The following is an 18,022-nucleotide window of genomic DNA, read 5'->3' as shown; positions in this document are numbered from 1 at the left end:
TGTAGGTGCTTAGATGACACACTAATAGAGAGATTTGGGGACATAAAAGGGTCCTGCTAAGATGTTAGCTAACTTGATGTGTCTGTCCAGAACTACATGCCCGTGAAACTCTTCTATTTCTACCCTAATTATTTATTCACTTTATTCTTTATTTGGGGAATTTTTTTTCCTGTATGCTTTCCTTCTTTTCTTTCCTCTATTACTTCTCGCTCTATGCCTCCTCTGTACCCCTGTGCTGCTTAGGTGCCATACACGCGCCCACACACACACACACACACACACACACACACACACACACACACACACACACACACACACACACACACACACACACACACACACACACACACACACACACACACCTGCCTTTTTCAAGTTCTCTGGCCTAAGTGAAACGACAATTACAATTTAAATGAATGGGACGAAAATACAACGTCGAATGTGTAGCCGCGCCCCCTATAGTAGGGCGGGATTTTCTGTTGTTTGTTAACTTGAAAGCAGAAAGTTACACAAGCAACAAGATATATAATAGCAACGTTTCACAACTCCAGCATCGTTTCACACAGTTGTCCATTACGCGTAATAAATTCAGACTCATTTGTTGACTACTGTTTGGCTAGAATAAACCACTGTCAACCAGAACCAGTCGAAATAATTGTATAGATCATTGACGTCCACGCCTTCCTTTTCTGACGAAAAACATCAAATAAGCTACATTGTTAGAGTATAAGGAGCGCAATGAACACGCGTTTATGAGGGATGAATGTCAATATATTCATTTTGACAGCGTGCGTATCAGTCTCGAGTGGTGAAGAGCAGCAGGTATAGTTTATCTGGAAAGTCCACCACCGCGCGTGAGTTTTTAGAGGTTCCAAGTCATCAAGTGGAGGAGGACATTGAAAGCAGCGTCTGGTCGCCATGGAGTTGAATTCTGTGATTTTGACGGCTGGAGGGTCAATTGGATTTTTTAAACTTGTCAACTCAGGATTCAGTAAACTCCCCATACCTGATTCTGCTTGCAGAAACGCATGGAAATGGAGAAATATATCCACATCTTTCGTCCACAGTCTGATTACTGGGATATGGGCTGTGCTGTGGTGAGTCTTTATCGATGCCATGAATATGACAGTTTGGTTCAATTACTATTATTAACTGCAAACATGTGAATTATATTAATATAGAAGTAGTGGTAGCCCTACTGTAGGATAATGTGCCAAATGTAGGAATAACTATTCGGTTAATGTAAACAAAAACATGTTGAGCATTATGGAGCAATTTAAGCCACATTACATTATTTACATCCATTAATTTCCTTATTGATGTATAACATCCATTTCACAACGTTTTAACTTTATGAACTTTAACTTTATTCCAATTCAAAGTGTTGTTTTATTCTTTTGAATAGAGCCACGTTTGGCTCTTAGTTCTAAGTGAGTTTCTCACATGTATTTTATATATTTTTCCCCCGTTAGCTTTTTCCTTCATCCTCAGATGGCCGAAGATTTGATAGCGACTCACTCTGTGTTCTCACACGCGCTGGTGTCAGTATCAATCGGTGAGTGCGCTTGGATGTGCGCTTGGATGTGTGTGTGTGTGTGGGGGGGGGGGGTGATTCTGGCGAAAACATCAGCGCAGATCTAGGATCAGCCTTCGTCTGTATCTAACCTGCACCATCAGAAACGTAAGTGAGGTATGAGGTGACATGAGGTGAAGAAGATATGATGTGTAGAAATAGTTCGTTCCACTTCAGTGCTCACTTGACATCCTCAATGGGTGGTCATGGATCCATTCACTAACATGTGATGCAGCACTATTTTACAGTGGCCTTCATTGTTGCTCCATTGCGTGTGTGTGTGTGTGTGTGTGTGTGTGTGTGTGTGTGTGTGTGTGTGTGTCAGGGTTGCCATAGCACCTGACCATGGCTATCTCAGGTGACAGTACTGCATGTGTTGCAACATTGGCTGGCTCAGTTGAGTCAGAATGTTTGTGTGTGTGTGTGTCTGCTTTCGTGTGGGTGTATGTGCGTATGTGTGTGTGTGTGCATGTTTCAACCACCCTCCCTAATGATGTGAATGTTCACATGTCTGACATATGACATGGACCTGTTGAATTATCGTCAGTGTGAAAAGAAAACAGCAATAAACAGGACATTCCACTCACAGGTACAACACCATAGGTGTGAAATACAGTAGGTGGGAGTCATGGCTTCCTTAATGACATTTTATAATGACTCGTTTATAATGAGTCAAAGCTAAGAGAGTATTATCCAACACAGCCTTTAAGTAAACAACTTAAACTTGTGTGCAACTTCCTCTGTTTCTACTTAACCTTTCAACTGTCACTATGATGTAGAGCCAATGGAATGAGCTCAGTTAAATGACTGCATGCCGTACTCCATAAGCTGCTAATTTATTGGATCTGTGCCGGGCAACAAGAGCATTCTAGAATTCCAAGGATTTTTTGCATTCTCCTAAGAATCCCACCCCTCGATGCTGGCAGAGTTGTCAGTTGTTAGTGAGAGAATCAATGGGGGGCATTATGGTCCGTCCCAGGCACCAAACCTACCCCTGTAGGCCACGAGACCTCAGAACGGGCCGGAACAGCGAAGGAGCGCTGTTAATTTATGCAGCCTGCCCCGGTTCAAATGCCATTTGCAACAGAGAAGGGAGTCAGGACTAGGGCAGCGCGTCTTCTGAACCCTCCCTCCGACAGTGTGGTGTGACACTAAGGCGGCCACTCTGTGTTTGTAGGGCCATTTTGAAAAGTAATGATTTTTGGTAGTTTTGTTTCACCAAACACTAGCCTGGATGTCAGACTGCATGGGCATATCATCCCATAGGCTTGGGGAAAGTAAGCTTCCTCAAAAGTAAATTAAATAATTAGGCTACTACTGTGATTGTAATCAAAGTGAGTAATTTATTCTCACAGTAAGCAGACTGCCTCTGCTATAGCTTAATTTTACTGGTCTTGGCAGGGCAGCGATGTGAAGTTGTTGAATTTAAAAGCAATGAGATACCAAGGTTAACCCATCACTATGTTACACACAGAGCACGTGTTCATTGTCCCAAACATCTGCTGAGAAACCATATTGGCACTCTTAAGCACACAGTAGATCTCTGTTGTTCGTTACAACCCAAACAGTAGATCTCTGTTGTTCGTTACAACCCAAACAGGAATTTCCGTTGTTTGTGTTTACTCTCAATGTGAAGTCAAGCTGTGTTTGATCGCCATGTCATTGGACAGAGCACAGGGATTGGATTGGCTTCAGATTCCGTTTAGAGCTATGCTGTCGTATTTGAACAGTACTCATTAAACACGTTCTCTCTACCACGTGTGTTATGTAGGCCTATTAAGTAACCTAACGTACATCAGGGGAGGCTGGTGATGGTAGAAATCGGAGGACGGGCTCATTGTAATGCATGGAATAGAATAAGGAATGGTATCAAACACTATTCCATCATTCCATTCAATGCATTACAATGAGCCCGTCCTCCGATTTCTACCTCCACCAGCCTCCCTTGCCAAAGGACAGAATGGGTCTCATAACCTGTTGCAATTATGTGAAAAACTTTATCCAGCTGTCTAGATGTGCCTTATCTTAAAAGGGCTTTCTTTTAGTGTCACATGACTATTTATCAGGACTCAATCTATGGACCCTTCTTAGTCAAAACTGGGAAGGAGTTGTTTGGATAAAGCTAAAAATACATTTGTTTTCTGTTGCAAGAATGCCAGTATTTATCAGATAATCATTAAGACAAATCATTGTGTTGAACCCATTTGGATTGTTTATTTATTAATCACAGGTTTAATTAGCAGAAATGAGACAAAATTATCTTCATTGGAACAATTGGGATTAATTCACTTGATTTTTCACCTATTATAATTATCATGTGTACCTAGGTGTGTAGGCCTAGCAGGTATCAATTAAATCTAGGTGTTCTATAGGGCATCCAAGTCATCACAGTATTCAAGTTGTTATATGTGAAATTCAAAACATAGGGGTACCGACTGGGATTAATGCTGTTCTAACCAGGCTCCTTCCCCTTTGCCACCCCCACTCTTAATGCCTCATTATTTTTCCACCATTCTGAAAAGCGTCTCCATGGATACGGTCGTAGCGGGAGACGTGTATAAATAGCTCTCTAACTGACGTCTTGGTTGCAATACTCTGTGTCGTCATGGAAGCGAGTCTCGACATACTTGATATGCTAATGGGTTCTCCATTGAAAAAGCCTTTGTTTTGGTCCTCAGCTTTTGTATTAAGCAAGAATATGGTTTTTTCTATGTTGACAGGTTACTTCATTTATGACTTCCTGGACATGGTGCTGAACCAGAAGATTGTCCAATCATGGGAGCTCCTCTTTCATCATGTAGTGGTAAGTCAGCAGTTCTCGAACTTGGGGTCGGGACCCCCCATGTGAGGTCTCCCTGATTTCAAATTAGTCCCCTGAGGAAATCAAACTAACCTCTATAATTTGATAAATTAGACACACGTGTAACACAATGTCTGTGTATTGCCCCTGTAGTCTATATTGTGGTGTTCAAATCCAACCAATTAGAGAATCTTTGAGATGATTATAATACACTTGGACATCATTATGATATGTTGGCATCAATCAAGTTGTCAATTTGTTGGGTTCACTGGAAATTAGTCAATTTGGGGTCGCGAGACAAAAAAGGAACCCTTGAGAACCCTTGTAGTAAGTGGTTCCGGGAGCATCTCCAAGCCCTCCGACCACAGGGCTAGGATGGAATGACTCTACCCTTATCCTACAATCTGACCCTCTATCAGGGCTAGGATCAATCAATCAATCATCAATCAAGTTTATTTGTATAGCGCTTTTTACATAGACAAATGTCACAAAGTGCTTCAGAAAAAAATTATATTAAACAATAAATACAATACAAACAATATGATCTAACACCAAATCATAAACCCCCAGGAGTAAGCCCAGGAAAAAACTCCCCAGAGGGGAGAAATATATAGGGCACAGTGGCAAGGAAAAACTGCCTCAGAGGAAGAAATCTTGAGAGGAATCAGACTCCAGGGTGACCCATCCTCCTCTGGCTAATTAGGTGCTGAATAATAAACTAGTGTGGAATGTGGTGTGGTGCAAGAGTTCAGGGGTCCATGGTGAAGGTCAGCTTTCTGATGGGACCCGGGTGGGGTGGCAAGGACCAGGATATAGGGTGGAGTAGACTCAGCCTGGACGAATTCAGGAATGGGAGTCTTGTTTTGAGGGGCTCAGAGCCCCTCGGACAGATAAGCACAACGAGGACAACACAAGATTAGAGGCTGTTGCAAACTGAAAAACGGATGCATTAAAGAGTAGGAGAGCTGTCGAGACTGAGCATCAGATCGGTTTCTCTGTTTCTTCAGGCCAAGGATGAGCATCTCAGTGTTGTCCGAGTTGAGGAGTAGGAAATTGCCCGCCATCCACTTTTTTATGTCCGAAACGCAAGCTTCTAAAGCATCCAAACCGTGGTACTTGTCCTCTTGTTTCATCGAAATATAGAGTTGAGTGTCATCTACATAACAGTGAAAATGTACAAATAATATTGCCTAGGGGTAACATATACAGAGAGAACAGTAAAGAGCCTACTACTGAGCCTTGTGGGACACCAAACTGGACTTTTTCTCATCTCGTAGAACAAACTGGTATCTATCAGTTAGAGTGGTTTAGGTCCTACCTAACGCTAAACCACGCAAACCCAACAAGATTCTCTAGTTGTTCTAAAAGGACAATATGATCAACAGTATCAAAAGCTGCACTTAAATCAAGAAGTCCAAGGACAGACACAGAGCTCTGGTCTGAAGCCAGCAATAGGTCATTAACTACTTTGATATTTAGCATAGGAGCCCCTAGGACTGGTAAAAGTTATTTAACTAGCCTAGGTGGAATAGGGTCAAGTAATCAACTGGATGGCGTAGAGGACATAATCAGTTTGCTGAATGTCTCAGGGCTAATAGAATCAAAAGCTACCAAAACTTCCCTATTTCTAACCATATCCTGGGTACTGAGGAGATGTAACAATTCTAAATGTTTGTCACATTTGTCACTGTTACCTGTTGGTCTGAGTCTGGATGCTCTGGGTACCTTTTGCCAGAAGGCAGCAGAGAGAACAGGGCGTGGCATCTCTTAGAGTAGAGGTCCTGAATGGCATAGTTGATTAGACCGACACAAGCTATCATCTGTGTTCCTAGACAGGAGGTGAGCACCACTCCAGCTCGGGTGGAGTCCATCACTCCTTAGCAAGCCAGGGTTTCCCCAGAACGTGGACCAGTTGTCAATAAACCCTACACCTTGTGTCACGCACCATTTAGCCAGCCAGCTATTGAGCGACGTGAGTCTGCTGTAGATCTCGTCGCTCGCCCTAGCCAGGAGGGGACCAGAGACAATTACTCTATGATGCCAACTTCATCTTTTTGGCGAGATCACAGGCTGTAGCAATGTTGCTCTTAGTGACCTCTGACTGCTTCATTCTAACATCATTGGAGCCGACGTGAATAACAATGTCCCAATACTGCTTAAGATCCCTAGTTTTGTTTTGTTTTGTTGTTTGCCAGCACTTTCAGATTAGCTGCTACGTTGGTGGGGTCAAATGATTCTACCCTCATACCACAATCTGACCCTCTATCAGTGGTTACGTCTTCTGCCCATCAACCCTCTCCAAGCCGGAGCATTGACACGTCACATTTACATTAGTATCTGTTGGCACCTTTTCCTTGAGAGCAAAGTTTCCGGTTTTTCTTGTCCAACTGAGAGTAACAATGGCATCAGAGGAGGCTGGCAGAGGCAGCGTGCATTGCAATGAGCCCGTCCTCATCTGACCTCCTCCCCTCAAGCTCGGCTAACCTGTCTGACATCCCGTGAGAAAGTGAAACCGCTCAGTTCTCATTCATTGGTGACGGGATCTCATCATGACAAAGAGCATACTGTATGAAGGTAGAAGTTGTCCCTTAGCACAGATCTAGGATCAGCGTACACTCCTCCGATTAAAACGCCAAACTGACCTTAGATCAGCATTTACAGGCAATGTCATTGTAGTGTACTCCTTGCTCTGGAGCTCTTTTGCAAGGTTGTGTGACCCAATTGCATGGCGATGCTGATCTTTTTAAAACAACTCTTTTTGCATTTCATCACATTTTAATGCTGCTATGCCTGTTTATGGGGTTGATATATTTTAGATTGTTTCTTGAGAGGATTTTAGCTGATTTTGCAGCTGCCTCTCAAGGTTCATTCTCGCATGGTCTGTCTGTCTGTTTGTCTGCCTGTCTGTCTGTCTGTGTGTCTTTGGAAATATAGACTGTGTGTGTGTGCGCACGTGCGCGTCCACGTGTGTGTGTGCGCATGTGTGTGTGTGTGTGTCCAACCCTGCCAACTCGGCAGGCCCCAGTCGGATGTGAGATTGACCCAGTGTGTTTTGGCTCAGTCTCTGCCCTAGTTAAGTCACCCCCTAGTTCTCCCGTCCGTCCCAGGGAAAGCAGCCAGGCCAGGGAGCTCCCTGTCCTGAGGTTTTTCTTGTTGTTCTCTCATTCCTTTCCTGGGACCTCATTCAGGAGTAGCTTTGGAGGGCTGGCGACAGTCTCAGTGGCTGTGGGAGAAGCTGTGACCTTTCACCTTTTCCTTCCTTTAACTCTTGTCACAACTTTACTCCCTCTTTTTACTCCCTCTTTTTACTCCCTCTTTTTACTCCCCCTCTCCCTCTCTCTTTCTATGAATCTCTCGCAATATTTGTCTCACTTTGTTTATAACATGGGTTTGAGGGAAAAGCAAAAGGAGAAATCTCTCTCCCTCTCCCTCCCTCTCTCTCCCTCTCTCTCTCCCTCCCTAATCTGAGGGGAGGATTCCTTCACTGTTGGCTAATGCCTTGTTGACAAGTCATACGAGCCGCGGAGAAAACAACCTTTGTTTTTCGTCCCCTCCTGTAGTCCTGTTTGTTGCAGTCACTCACTTACTGTAGTAATCCTGTGATCCAGAAGATCAGGCTAACGCTAAAGACCGAAAGCTAAGGAATTATCGCTAAAGAGTTCACATAACAAGGCAAGATGCGTTGATCCCAGGTGCCTACCAGTTGTAGGGAGAGGGAATAAGAAGTCAAATGTTCCAGGGAAACTTTTTTTTTTCTCCACATAGAGTGGAGATATAGGGGGCTGGCTAAGAAAGGTGGGGGGCTCTGCTTCAATTACATATTGGCACTGGCTGTTTAACAGCAGCACTGAGACCCTCTTATCCTCCCTGACCCTTGACCACTCCCTTCCTTTGAGAAACAGGAAGTCCTGCTGTCAGTGCCAGAAATAGGGCACCATACATCACCGGTCTACTCCGATCTGAAGATATTTAGATATAAATGTAACATATATGCGATATATAGAATAACACTCGCCACTTTTTTGGTAAACAGCTGTGGGATGGGGCTGGAGAAATGCAACCTCTCTCTATTTCATTGAAAGAGCTATGGATGCAATGACTGACCATCCATGAGATCAAAATGATAGTTTTAACCATGTTTTGAAGCTATACAGTATTTGTTTACAATATTATTGTTTACAAACATTACAGTAAAACAAACGTATATGTTGGGTTCTGATGGGGTAAGACAGTTGAACTAAGCTCATGAGACATTTATAATTTATATTCTTCAAGAATCAGTGGATATATATCATTAATTTATGTAAAAAAATAAATAAATGGATATACCAATTACAGACTGCCCCTTTTAAAGGTCTAGAAAAATGAATAGAAATGGCCAGCCTGACAAATGTCATACTTTCAGAGCAGGTAATGTAGTCAAGAGCAATCTTTGACAGGGATTTGCTGTATTTTCAATAATGTTGTTGGAGCTGCCCTTGACTGGGTTCGTGGAAAAACAAGGAATCATTACAGTTCTCGTAAAGAGCACTCATGTGTAGGCTGCCCCAGCAGTTGGCCATGACATTTGGAAATATTGAAGTTGTTAATATTAGGGTGATGGTAGATACAGTACAAGACCTACCGCATGAGTACAGTAATTATTGTCTTTTACGAAAATAGCGTGTAACATGTAGTTAATTGTAGTGATAGAAATTAGCCTAGATCGGATGTTAATTAACTCAACTTCAACAGCAGATTATGTTTTTGAAGGTTGCCAGTGCTACACTGTGTTTGCCGTGCCCCTGCACTGATTGCTCTCATCCCTCTCTTGTTAAGCAGAATTGAGTTTCTGCTCATTAAAGTGGAGCTCGTACTTGTCTGAAGGAGGAGGCTGATGTCACTCACTAAACTGTTATCTGGACGCCGGCCCTGCACTGCTTCCCAGGGGAGGCTGGTGGAGGTAGAACACCAGGAGAGGCTGGTGGAGGTAGAACACCAGGGGAGGCTGGTGGAGGTAGGACACCAGGGGAGGCTGGTGGAGGTAGAACACCAGGGGAGGCTGGTGGAGGTAGAACACCAGGGGAGGCTGGTGGAGGTAGAACACCAGGGGAGGCTGGTGGAGGTAGAACACCAGGGGAGGCTGGTGGAGGTAGAACACCAGGGCAGGCTGGTGGAGGTAGAACACCAGGGGAGGCTGGTGGAGGTAGAACACCAGGGCAGGCTGGTGGAGGTAGAACACCAGGGGAGGCTGGTGGAGGTAGAACACCAGGGGAGGCTGGTGGAGGTAGAACACCAGGGGAGGCTGGGTGGAGGTAGAACACCAGGGGAGGCTGGGTGGAGGTAGAACACCAGGGGAGGCTGGGTGGAGGTAGAACACCAGGGGAGGCTGGGTGGAGGTAGAACACCAGGGGAGGCTGGGTGGAGGTAGAACACCAGGGGAGGCTGGTGGAAGTAGAACACCAAGGGAGGCTGGTGGAGGTAGAACACCAAGGGAGGCTGGTGGAGGTCGAACACCAGGGGAGGCTGGTGGAGGTAGAACACCAGGGGAGGCTGGTGGAGGTAGAACACCAGGGGAGGCTGGTGGAGGTAGAAATCAGTTGACGCGCTCATTGTAATGGTATGAGGAATAGTATCACACACATGTCTGATGACACATTCCCCATTCCATTCCGTCTGATTTATACCTCCACCACCTTTCCACTGTCTCATCCATCGCTCTAGCTGCAACCACACTGCTGCAACCACACTGCTGCAACCACACTGCTGCAACCACACTGTATCCAATGTCCTGTCGGTAAGAATCCAATATCCTGTCAGTAAGAGTCCAATATCCTGTCCATAAGAATGGAACTCCGCAATTGGGTGACCATTGCTAAATTAATTACACATCATCCATGGGCATGTGAATGCAATATTTTATACATTTAATTAGAACTATATTACCTACGAACTTAACTCGGTCTCAATGCACTGCTCTGAGACATAACCTGACAGGGCCCAAAAGCCATATCTTAGAAATTGCTGTAGGTCTGACAAGGAAAATGTCTTAATTTGTATGCAGTTTTTTTAAGGCACCTGGTGAAAGAAAAACAGCTGAACTAATTGTTTCAATATTCATTTCACAGTTTAGGGACATCTTTTAAATTTACTGTGTGGGTGGCCATTGATATAAGCAGCCAGCAGTGATGTTGGGGCAGCCTGAAGCTGCTTCCTGTCGTCCCCAGGGAGAAGGTCACTTGCTTGGACTCGCAAGGTCTACCTGGACGTGGTGACCATATTTGGTCGCTGACATTGGCTGAGTCACTATGCTGTGGTGTGGCGTGGGGTGGTGCTGGAATGCCATGGCCAACTTCTCCTCTCCTCTTCTGTTACCTGGGCTCTTTTCTGCTGTCCTGCTCACATAGACCTATCTTTCTCTGTCCGTGTCCCTCCCTATCTGTTTCCTGTTTCTGCTGCTGCGTCTGTCTGCTGCGTCTGTCTGCTGCGTCTGTCTGCTGCCACCTCCACTACCACTGCATGCACTACTGACATCCACTGACTCGTGGCAGCCTAATATGGCCGCAGTGAGGCCATCAAGGCTGAGGGTGAAGAGTGTTTGCCATACCATGCTGTACATTCTGTTCTGCTCTACTCTGCTCCTTCGGTCCTAAATCACAATCTCACTCTCCTTGCTCTCAGTGAATGCACCCAGAAAAACATGGAGAGTTTCAAAATGATTGATTGATTTAATTTATTTTGCGTGTGAAACAAAGTGTGAAACACTTATTTCCACTGTAGCACTCAATATACAGTTTGATACACATTGACACTGTATATAAATAATATTAATAGTATGTCTTCTATCAATGAAGTTTGTATTTCATTTGTAAAATAGTGCCCCCCCCGCAAACTACTTAAAAGATGTCCCTAGGCCTGGAGAAGCTAGTACTGAATGTCTTTGCCAGATACATTTTCCAGGAATCTTAAAGCTCCCCATTAAGACATTCCTATTTTGGCCCGGGTACTAGTCTGTGGATTGAGGAGCCAGATGAATGTTACTACTGTAGATCAACAATAACCAATGTGGGAAAACATGAAGAACAGGAATGCCACACTGAGAGAGAGAGAGAGAGAGAGAGAGAGAGAGAGAGAGAGAGAGAGAGAGAGAGAGAGAGAGAGAGAGAGAGAGAGAGAGAGAGAGAGAGAGAGAGAGAGAGAGAGAGAGAGAGAGAGAGAGAGAGAGAGAGAGAGAGAGAGAGAGAGAGAGAGAGAGAGAGAGAGAGAGAGAGAGAGATGGCGGGAGAATTGCAGTGTGTTTGTGGTGACATCTCTTTGGAGAGGGAGCCCCCTTTCTCTTTCCCTCCTCAGTGTGTTTCCAGACAGAAGCAAGGACATCTGGTCTCCACATGAACCTCCCCCCTGTATCCACACACACATGAACCTCCCCCCTGTATACACACACACACACACTCTCCCTCCAATTCCTTTATAGGGATTGTAGGGCCCCCTCTTAGACACAGTGAACCCTTCAACAACAACAAAACTTTGCTCCGCCCCCCCAGTCTTCCTTGCACACACCCCCTTCTTTCCATACCCTTACACACACACACACACACACACACACACACACACGCCGCCTCCATATCCCCAACACCCACAGTATCAAAACACCTCCCCCATCCCCCCTGAATCCACTCACACAGAACAGCCTCCGCCTCCTCACATGGCAGCCGACCAATGAGAGGTCCCTTGACTATATGCAATGGGCGCCATGTTTTTGTGATGTACAGCTTCCATCCTCTTCTGTTGTCCCATGTGATTAGTGGAAGAGATTCCTGTGTCATTTCCACAGCATAGAGCCACATGGTAGACTACCCACACCCTTCAATACTGTATGTAGGACCTTCTTTATCTGTACAAAGATATTCCTTATGTATTGAAGGTTGTAGTAGGAGCACAGAAACCAAAGGCCGATAGTTGAGTGGTTTGTGTTCATTTCTCCATTACTTTCAAAATTATAAAGTCATAACCAATGAATTATGGCATGTCTCAGCATGAATGTCTTACTGGAGTGAATACATACACAGGTAAAGATGAACAGTAAAGTCCCCATGTGGTCATTAAATCCTGACTTTGACATTGATGCATGATTCATGCCTTTCCAAAGAGGTTGGGCAAGAAATGCAGACGCAACATTTGTCTATTTGAGCTATTGACATGGAAACCTGGAATGCAGTTTATCCAGGAACCCCTGTACACAATGTGAGGGAGAACTCTGTGAGTCAAGAGCATCGAAGGTGCTAGGTTTATTTGTTTTGTGTTTCATTGGTAGATGCCCCACCCAGGGAGTGAGAGAGAGAAAGACAAACAAATCTGCCTGGGCTAAGAGCCAGTTGGATACCTCAGTGTATTCCTAGAAATATGTGTGTGGCGGTAACTGTGGAGGGTGTGTGTGTATAGTTTTGAAAGAGGCTGGGCTGTCCTGGGACACTCTGACTATCCCACAGATTCCAAAATGTGAAAAGGGGTGTGTGTGTGTGTGTGTGTGTGTGTGTGTGTGTGTGTGTGTGTGTGTGTGTGTGTGTGTGTGTGTGTGTGTGTGTGTGTGTGTGTGTGTGTGTGTGTGTGTGTGTGTGTGTGTGTGTGTGTGTGTGTGTGTGTGTGTGTGTGTGTGTGTGTGTGTGTGTGTGTGTGTTGTGGATCTGCACAAGCATTAAATGAAATGTGTTCGAACTCTCATATAGAATCTGTTAGACTGCCACAACAACTACTCAACTACTCGTCTCCTCCACTATTCCCCAAAGCCTTTCTCATTAGCTCCCTGCCAGGTTAGCTCCCTGCCAGGTTACCTCTGTCCATTTCCCCTTCCTCTACAATGAGTGGAAATGCTCTATCTAGCTGTCTGTCTGTCTGTCCGTCTGTCCGTCTGTCTGTCTGTCTGTCTGTCTGTCTGTCTGTCTGTCTGTCTGTCTGTCTGTCTGTCCTGTCTGTCTATCTTCTCTCTCCTCTCTCTCTCTCTACCAACCAGAGTCAATTACTGAACTGTTGCTATCAGGGCAGTGAAAGCAATGCATCCTGGGATAGGATGCCTATAGGTAGCGGTGCTGGAGAGGTTTCTGTTTGTGATTGACAATGAACACCCAGTGCAACAAGCCAATCATTCAGGATGGAATGCACCCGGGCTGGGGGAGCCTACCAAAAGGACCTTCACAGTTTCTTCAGTTTTTGTAATGGGAAACATTTTATGTTTTTTTTTATTTTTATTTTTTTATTGTGAACAACTTTTTTTGTGAACTCCAATTTCTACCTCCACCAGCCTCCCCTGGTACAAACTTGTGTGTAGATGAGAGAATATTTCACCGGGAAGGAGGGTGCCCGAGTGCTGTTTATGCATTCCTGTTATATTTGGAGCCCTGAAGAATGTGTGGGATGCACTGCCTCACTCCCTCTGTGCCTTGCCCCATGTTTACCCATTACCCATACTGCACTGGGAGTGGCCACAAAGACGGTTGACTTTGACCTTTGACCCTGCTGTTTGAGACATTGATTGATATCATTCCTCATTCCATTCCATGCATTACAAAGAGCCGATCCTCCGGTTTCTACCTCCACCAGCCTCCCCTGGTGTAGTACAAAGACGTACTGGCACAGAGACAGGGGAACACACAGACTAAATACACAGGGAAGGATGATGAGGAACAAGTTAATCAGGGCAGGGTTGACAATCGCACACGCAGGAAACACACATGGGCAGGTAGTGAAGTGTCTGAAACGAGAGACAAGGTGAGGAACACAAAACGAACAGGAAACAAAAAATGAATCACATGAAACAAAGACAAACATAAATTAAGAAACCGGACGAGACGTTACACTGTGCCCCCACATGCCCCCCTTTTGCCCCCCATACCACCCTTTTGCAAGCCATGTCACCCATTTGCCCTCCACATGCCACCCCATGTCCCCATGCCCCTTTTGCCCCCTATTCCACCCATGCCCCTTTTGCCCCCCACATGCCACCCCATGCCCCCTATGCCCCCTGTGCTGTACAGCCAGTGGGTCCCCTGCCAGCTAGTATTAGCTCCTGTGTATATGCTGAATGTGTCTGTCTGGGGGAGTTTTAATGGGATTATACCAGCTCACCCGCTGCCCCTGAAAGCCAAACCTTACCCTGGCAAAGCCTGCTAATGCTGAATCACTCTAATGGGACTGGGCCTGTCTGGTGAACCTATGGGCTAAAGGCTGGGGAAGAGGGGGGGGGGGGGGGAGATGATGCTGGCTTCAACCCCAGCCAAGGGGGCTCATGGTCAGGCACCCATGGTTCACTTCAGGCCCAAGGCCCCAGTGCTCTGGTCCTAATCCTACCCCACAGTAAAAGCCCTGTGGCTGGGCTTGGGCCAAGTGATGAAGGTAACGATTTACAATAGATGCATCTCCATGAAGCAAACTGTACATTACACATCTTTAATTAAACACGTTATACGTGTGACACAGTAGCTGCATTGAGCGTTATTAAGGCCTCCTGGCTCCTTGTCTTTGTGACGTTGGGTGGGGCAATGGGGACAGCTACAGTATTGGGCTACATCACCTAATCAATGCCATTTCACTCTAACGTCAACAGCATAGTTATTGCTTGAATTGTTTGCTTTGTGAAATCAATCAGAATTATGATCAGTGTTTTATGGGATACCTAGTTTCTAAATTATGTGTATGTAAGACTTTGTACTGTACTGTAGATATTCCATGTTGTGTGTGTGTGCGTGCGTGCGTGCGTGCGTGCGTGCGTGTGTGCGTGTGTGCGTGCGTGCGTGCGTGCGTGCGTGCGTGCGTGCGTGCATACATAGCTTGTATAAGGTGTTATTGTATCAGTGCCTTTTTATCCACTACCATCAATGATTACACCCCTCCCTACAAGGTCAGGCAGAAAATGACAATCGTGTTTTTATTGAGAACGGTGTTTGTTAAACGACGCTCCTCAAACATCATAAAAGGAAGAGGCAGCAGTAAAACCGGACATACACAGACTAGGGTCTTTCACAGACTAGGGTCTTTCACAGACTAGGGTCTTTCAAACGTGTATTTTAAACTAATGAACAAGACTCAAATGATAGGTGCACATTTACTACACATGCTAATACATATATCTAATTGATGCTCAGTGGGGGTAAAATCCAACATAGAAACATTATTAGTGTTTTAATGACAACTGGTGTGGCTTTTAATGTGATGAGCCAAATGCAATAGTGGTGTGGGGGCAAAAGACAATTTTCTAGCTTGCGTACAGTAGAGTTAATGGACAGTCAAGCTTTTTGAATTCAATTGACTTCAGTCAATCTAGGATCAATGTTGAGGTTCACTGTGCTATCCACACATAACAATAAACCAGAGAAAGCACATGTTAGGTAAAGGATAGGTAAACATTATGGGGATAGAGGCTTCCCTATCAGACGGGGTCCTTTTTCTCCCAAAGGTGATGTGTGTGATGGATAAGATAAGCTGTTGAAGATGTTGAAGATTAGCAGATCATACTGTTATGAAAGCCCTGGCCTTAGTGTGTGGGTGTGTGTGTGTGTGTGTGTGTGTGTGTGTGTGTCTTACGTGTATAGCTTGTGTCAGGTTTCTTACGTGTATAGCTTGTGTCAGGTTTCTTACGTGTATAGCTTGTGTCAGGTTTCTTACGTGTATAGCTTGTGTAAGAAGTGCCTTCTTACCCACTACCATCAGACAATCAATCAATAAGCCATGTTCAAGATTAGCGGATTGTGCTGTTATGAAAGCCCTGGTCTTGTGTGTGTGTGTGTGTGTGTGTGTGTGTGTGTGTGTGTGTGTGTGTGTGTGTGTGTGTGTGTGTGTGTGTGTGTGTGTGTGTGTGTGTGTGTGTGTGTGTGTGTGTGTGTGTGTGTGTGTGTGTGTGTGTGTGTGTGTGTGTGTGTGTGTGTGTGTGTGTGTGTGTGTGTGTGTGAGAGAGTGAGAGTGAGTGTGTTTAGAGGGGTAGGGTATGGGCCAGGGATGCAATGTGCACCTGAAGGTTGTGTGTGTGTGTCTATGCATGTGTGTTTTCGTGTGTGTGTTTGGTTTGATAGGGGCAATGAGGGAGTGCACAGAGCACATGAGGGATGTGTAACCCAAGCCTTGGTGACCCAGAGGCGGGGCTGTTTACCTGTGCCCCCCCCCTCTCCTCTATCTCCTCTCTCTCATTCTCTCTCTCTCTCTCAGCGGAATAGCCCAGCCTCATTAGCTAACAGCAGCAAGGGATTAGTCCTCTGTCAACCTAGTTTATCTCCTTCGTCAAGGGAAACATTAGAGAGAATAAATGAGGTGAGAGAGATTTGGAAAAAGAAAGAGAGAGAAAGAGGGTGAGAGGGGGAGACTGTCAAGGAAGTACTGTAAGAAGATGTGTGTCCCTCTTTTTTCCAGATATTGACACAAATTCTGCCCCAACATCTGTCCCACATGTTTGTACCTGAGACATGAGACACTCTGTTACCTAGAAACTCATGTCCAAGCATGTCAAAAAATAATGATACAGACCATACTAACCCTAACCCTAAAATTAACCATGGTGAACTGTGTGTGTGTGTGTGTGTGTGTGTGTGTGTGTGTGTGTGTGTGTGTGTGTGTGTGTGTGTGTGTGTGTGTGTGTGTGTCTGTCTGTCTGTGTGTGTGTGTGTGTGTGTGTGTGTGTGTGTGTGTGTGTGGTTAGAAGTTGTTTTTGGTGAAGAGACACAGCATCATTATTATGGTGGCTCTTGATGTCAGGGGAGGCTGGTGAACGTGGAAATTGGAAGACAGGGTGTGTGTGTGTGTGTGTTTAGTAGTTGTTTTGCCTCATTTTCTCATTCTCAGACTGTTGTTAGTTCCAAAACCAGTGGATATCGTGTGTGTCTGTGTGTCTGTGTGGCAGAGTCAGAGAGAGAGAACAGGGGATGTTAAACAGTTGTTACCCACATGCATGTCAGCAGTGCTATGAAACACAAACACCTGTCTTGGCTGTGTGGAAAGTCAGGGCTGGGTGGTCCCTGCTGGGGTCATCAACTCTGTGTGTGTGCGTGTGTGAGTGCATTTGTGTGTGTGTGTGTGTGTGTATCTGTCTTTCTGTGTCTGTGTTTTCATCTTTATTGTGCAGTTCAATAGTCCCATAGTGGTGTTTTCTTATTGTGGTGATGATGAGAATGTTGATGTTTCAGTGCCAGTGTTATTCAGCAGTTGTTGTTTCAGGTGTTGGTGGTTCCTGCTGGTCTATTCTGAGTGTTTGTTTTTGAGTTCTCTATGGCTCTATCAGTGTCAATACTAGTGTCTGTGTCCTGCAACTGTCTGTGTCCCAACTGTCTGTGTCCCAACTGTCTGTGTCCCAACTGTCTGTGTCCCAACTGTCTGTCCCAACAGTCCGTGTCCTGCATCGCATGGCTCTGTGGCAGTTTAGAAGGGGAGGGGTCCTGACCTCGCCCTGACCCCTTGGGGCCACACACGTACGTAAACACACACACACACACACACACACACACACACACACCTCCCTCTGAGGCCACACTCTCACAGCAGAGCCATTGAGAAACCATGAGCGTTCCTACAAGAGACTGCGTGGCCTCAGATTGGTTTGCATTGTAAAGTTTTTTTTTCACCCAGACTTGAACTGTAGTGCTGTTGTTCATCTAGTTCTATGTGAAGGAGCTATGCAAGGCTGAGTGCTC

General features: G+C 45.3%; 1 protein-coding gene across 1 annotated transcript in view; it reads left to right on the top strand.

The window, feature by feature from the left end:
- The first annotated feature begins 574 nt into the window (after positions 1-574).
- The window catches only part of tlcd2 (TLC domain containing 2), a 23,651-nt gene continuing 6,203 nt past the window's right edge, over positions 575-18,022 (top strand). The window contains exons 1-3 of the mRNA XM_083695923.1: positions 575-1,097; positions 1,473-1,555; positions 4,294-4,376. Coding sequence (XP_083552049.1) covers positions 919-1,097; positions 1,473-1,555; positions 4,294-4,376 — 345 coding nt within the window. The 5' untranslated portion in view covers positions 575-918. The remainder of the gene's footprint in view (positions 1,098-1,472; positions 1,556-4,293; positions 4,377-18,022) is intronic.

This window comes from Argentina silus (genome assembly GCF_951799395.1).
Source record: "Argentina silus genome assembly, chromosome: X".
Lineage (NCBI taxonomy): Eukaryota > Metazoa > Chordata > Actinopteri > Argentiniformes > Argentinidae > Argentina > Argentina silus.
The sequence above is the reverse complement of the archived record's forward strand: the minus strand, read 5'-3'. Positions and strand labels throughout refer to the sequence as shown.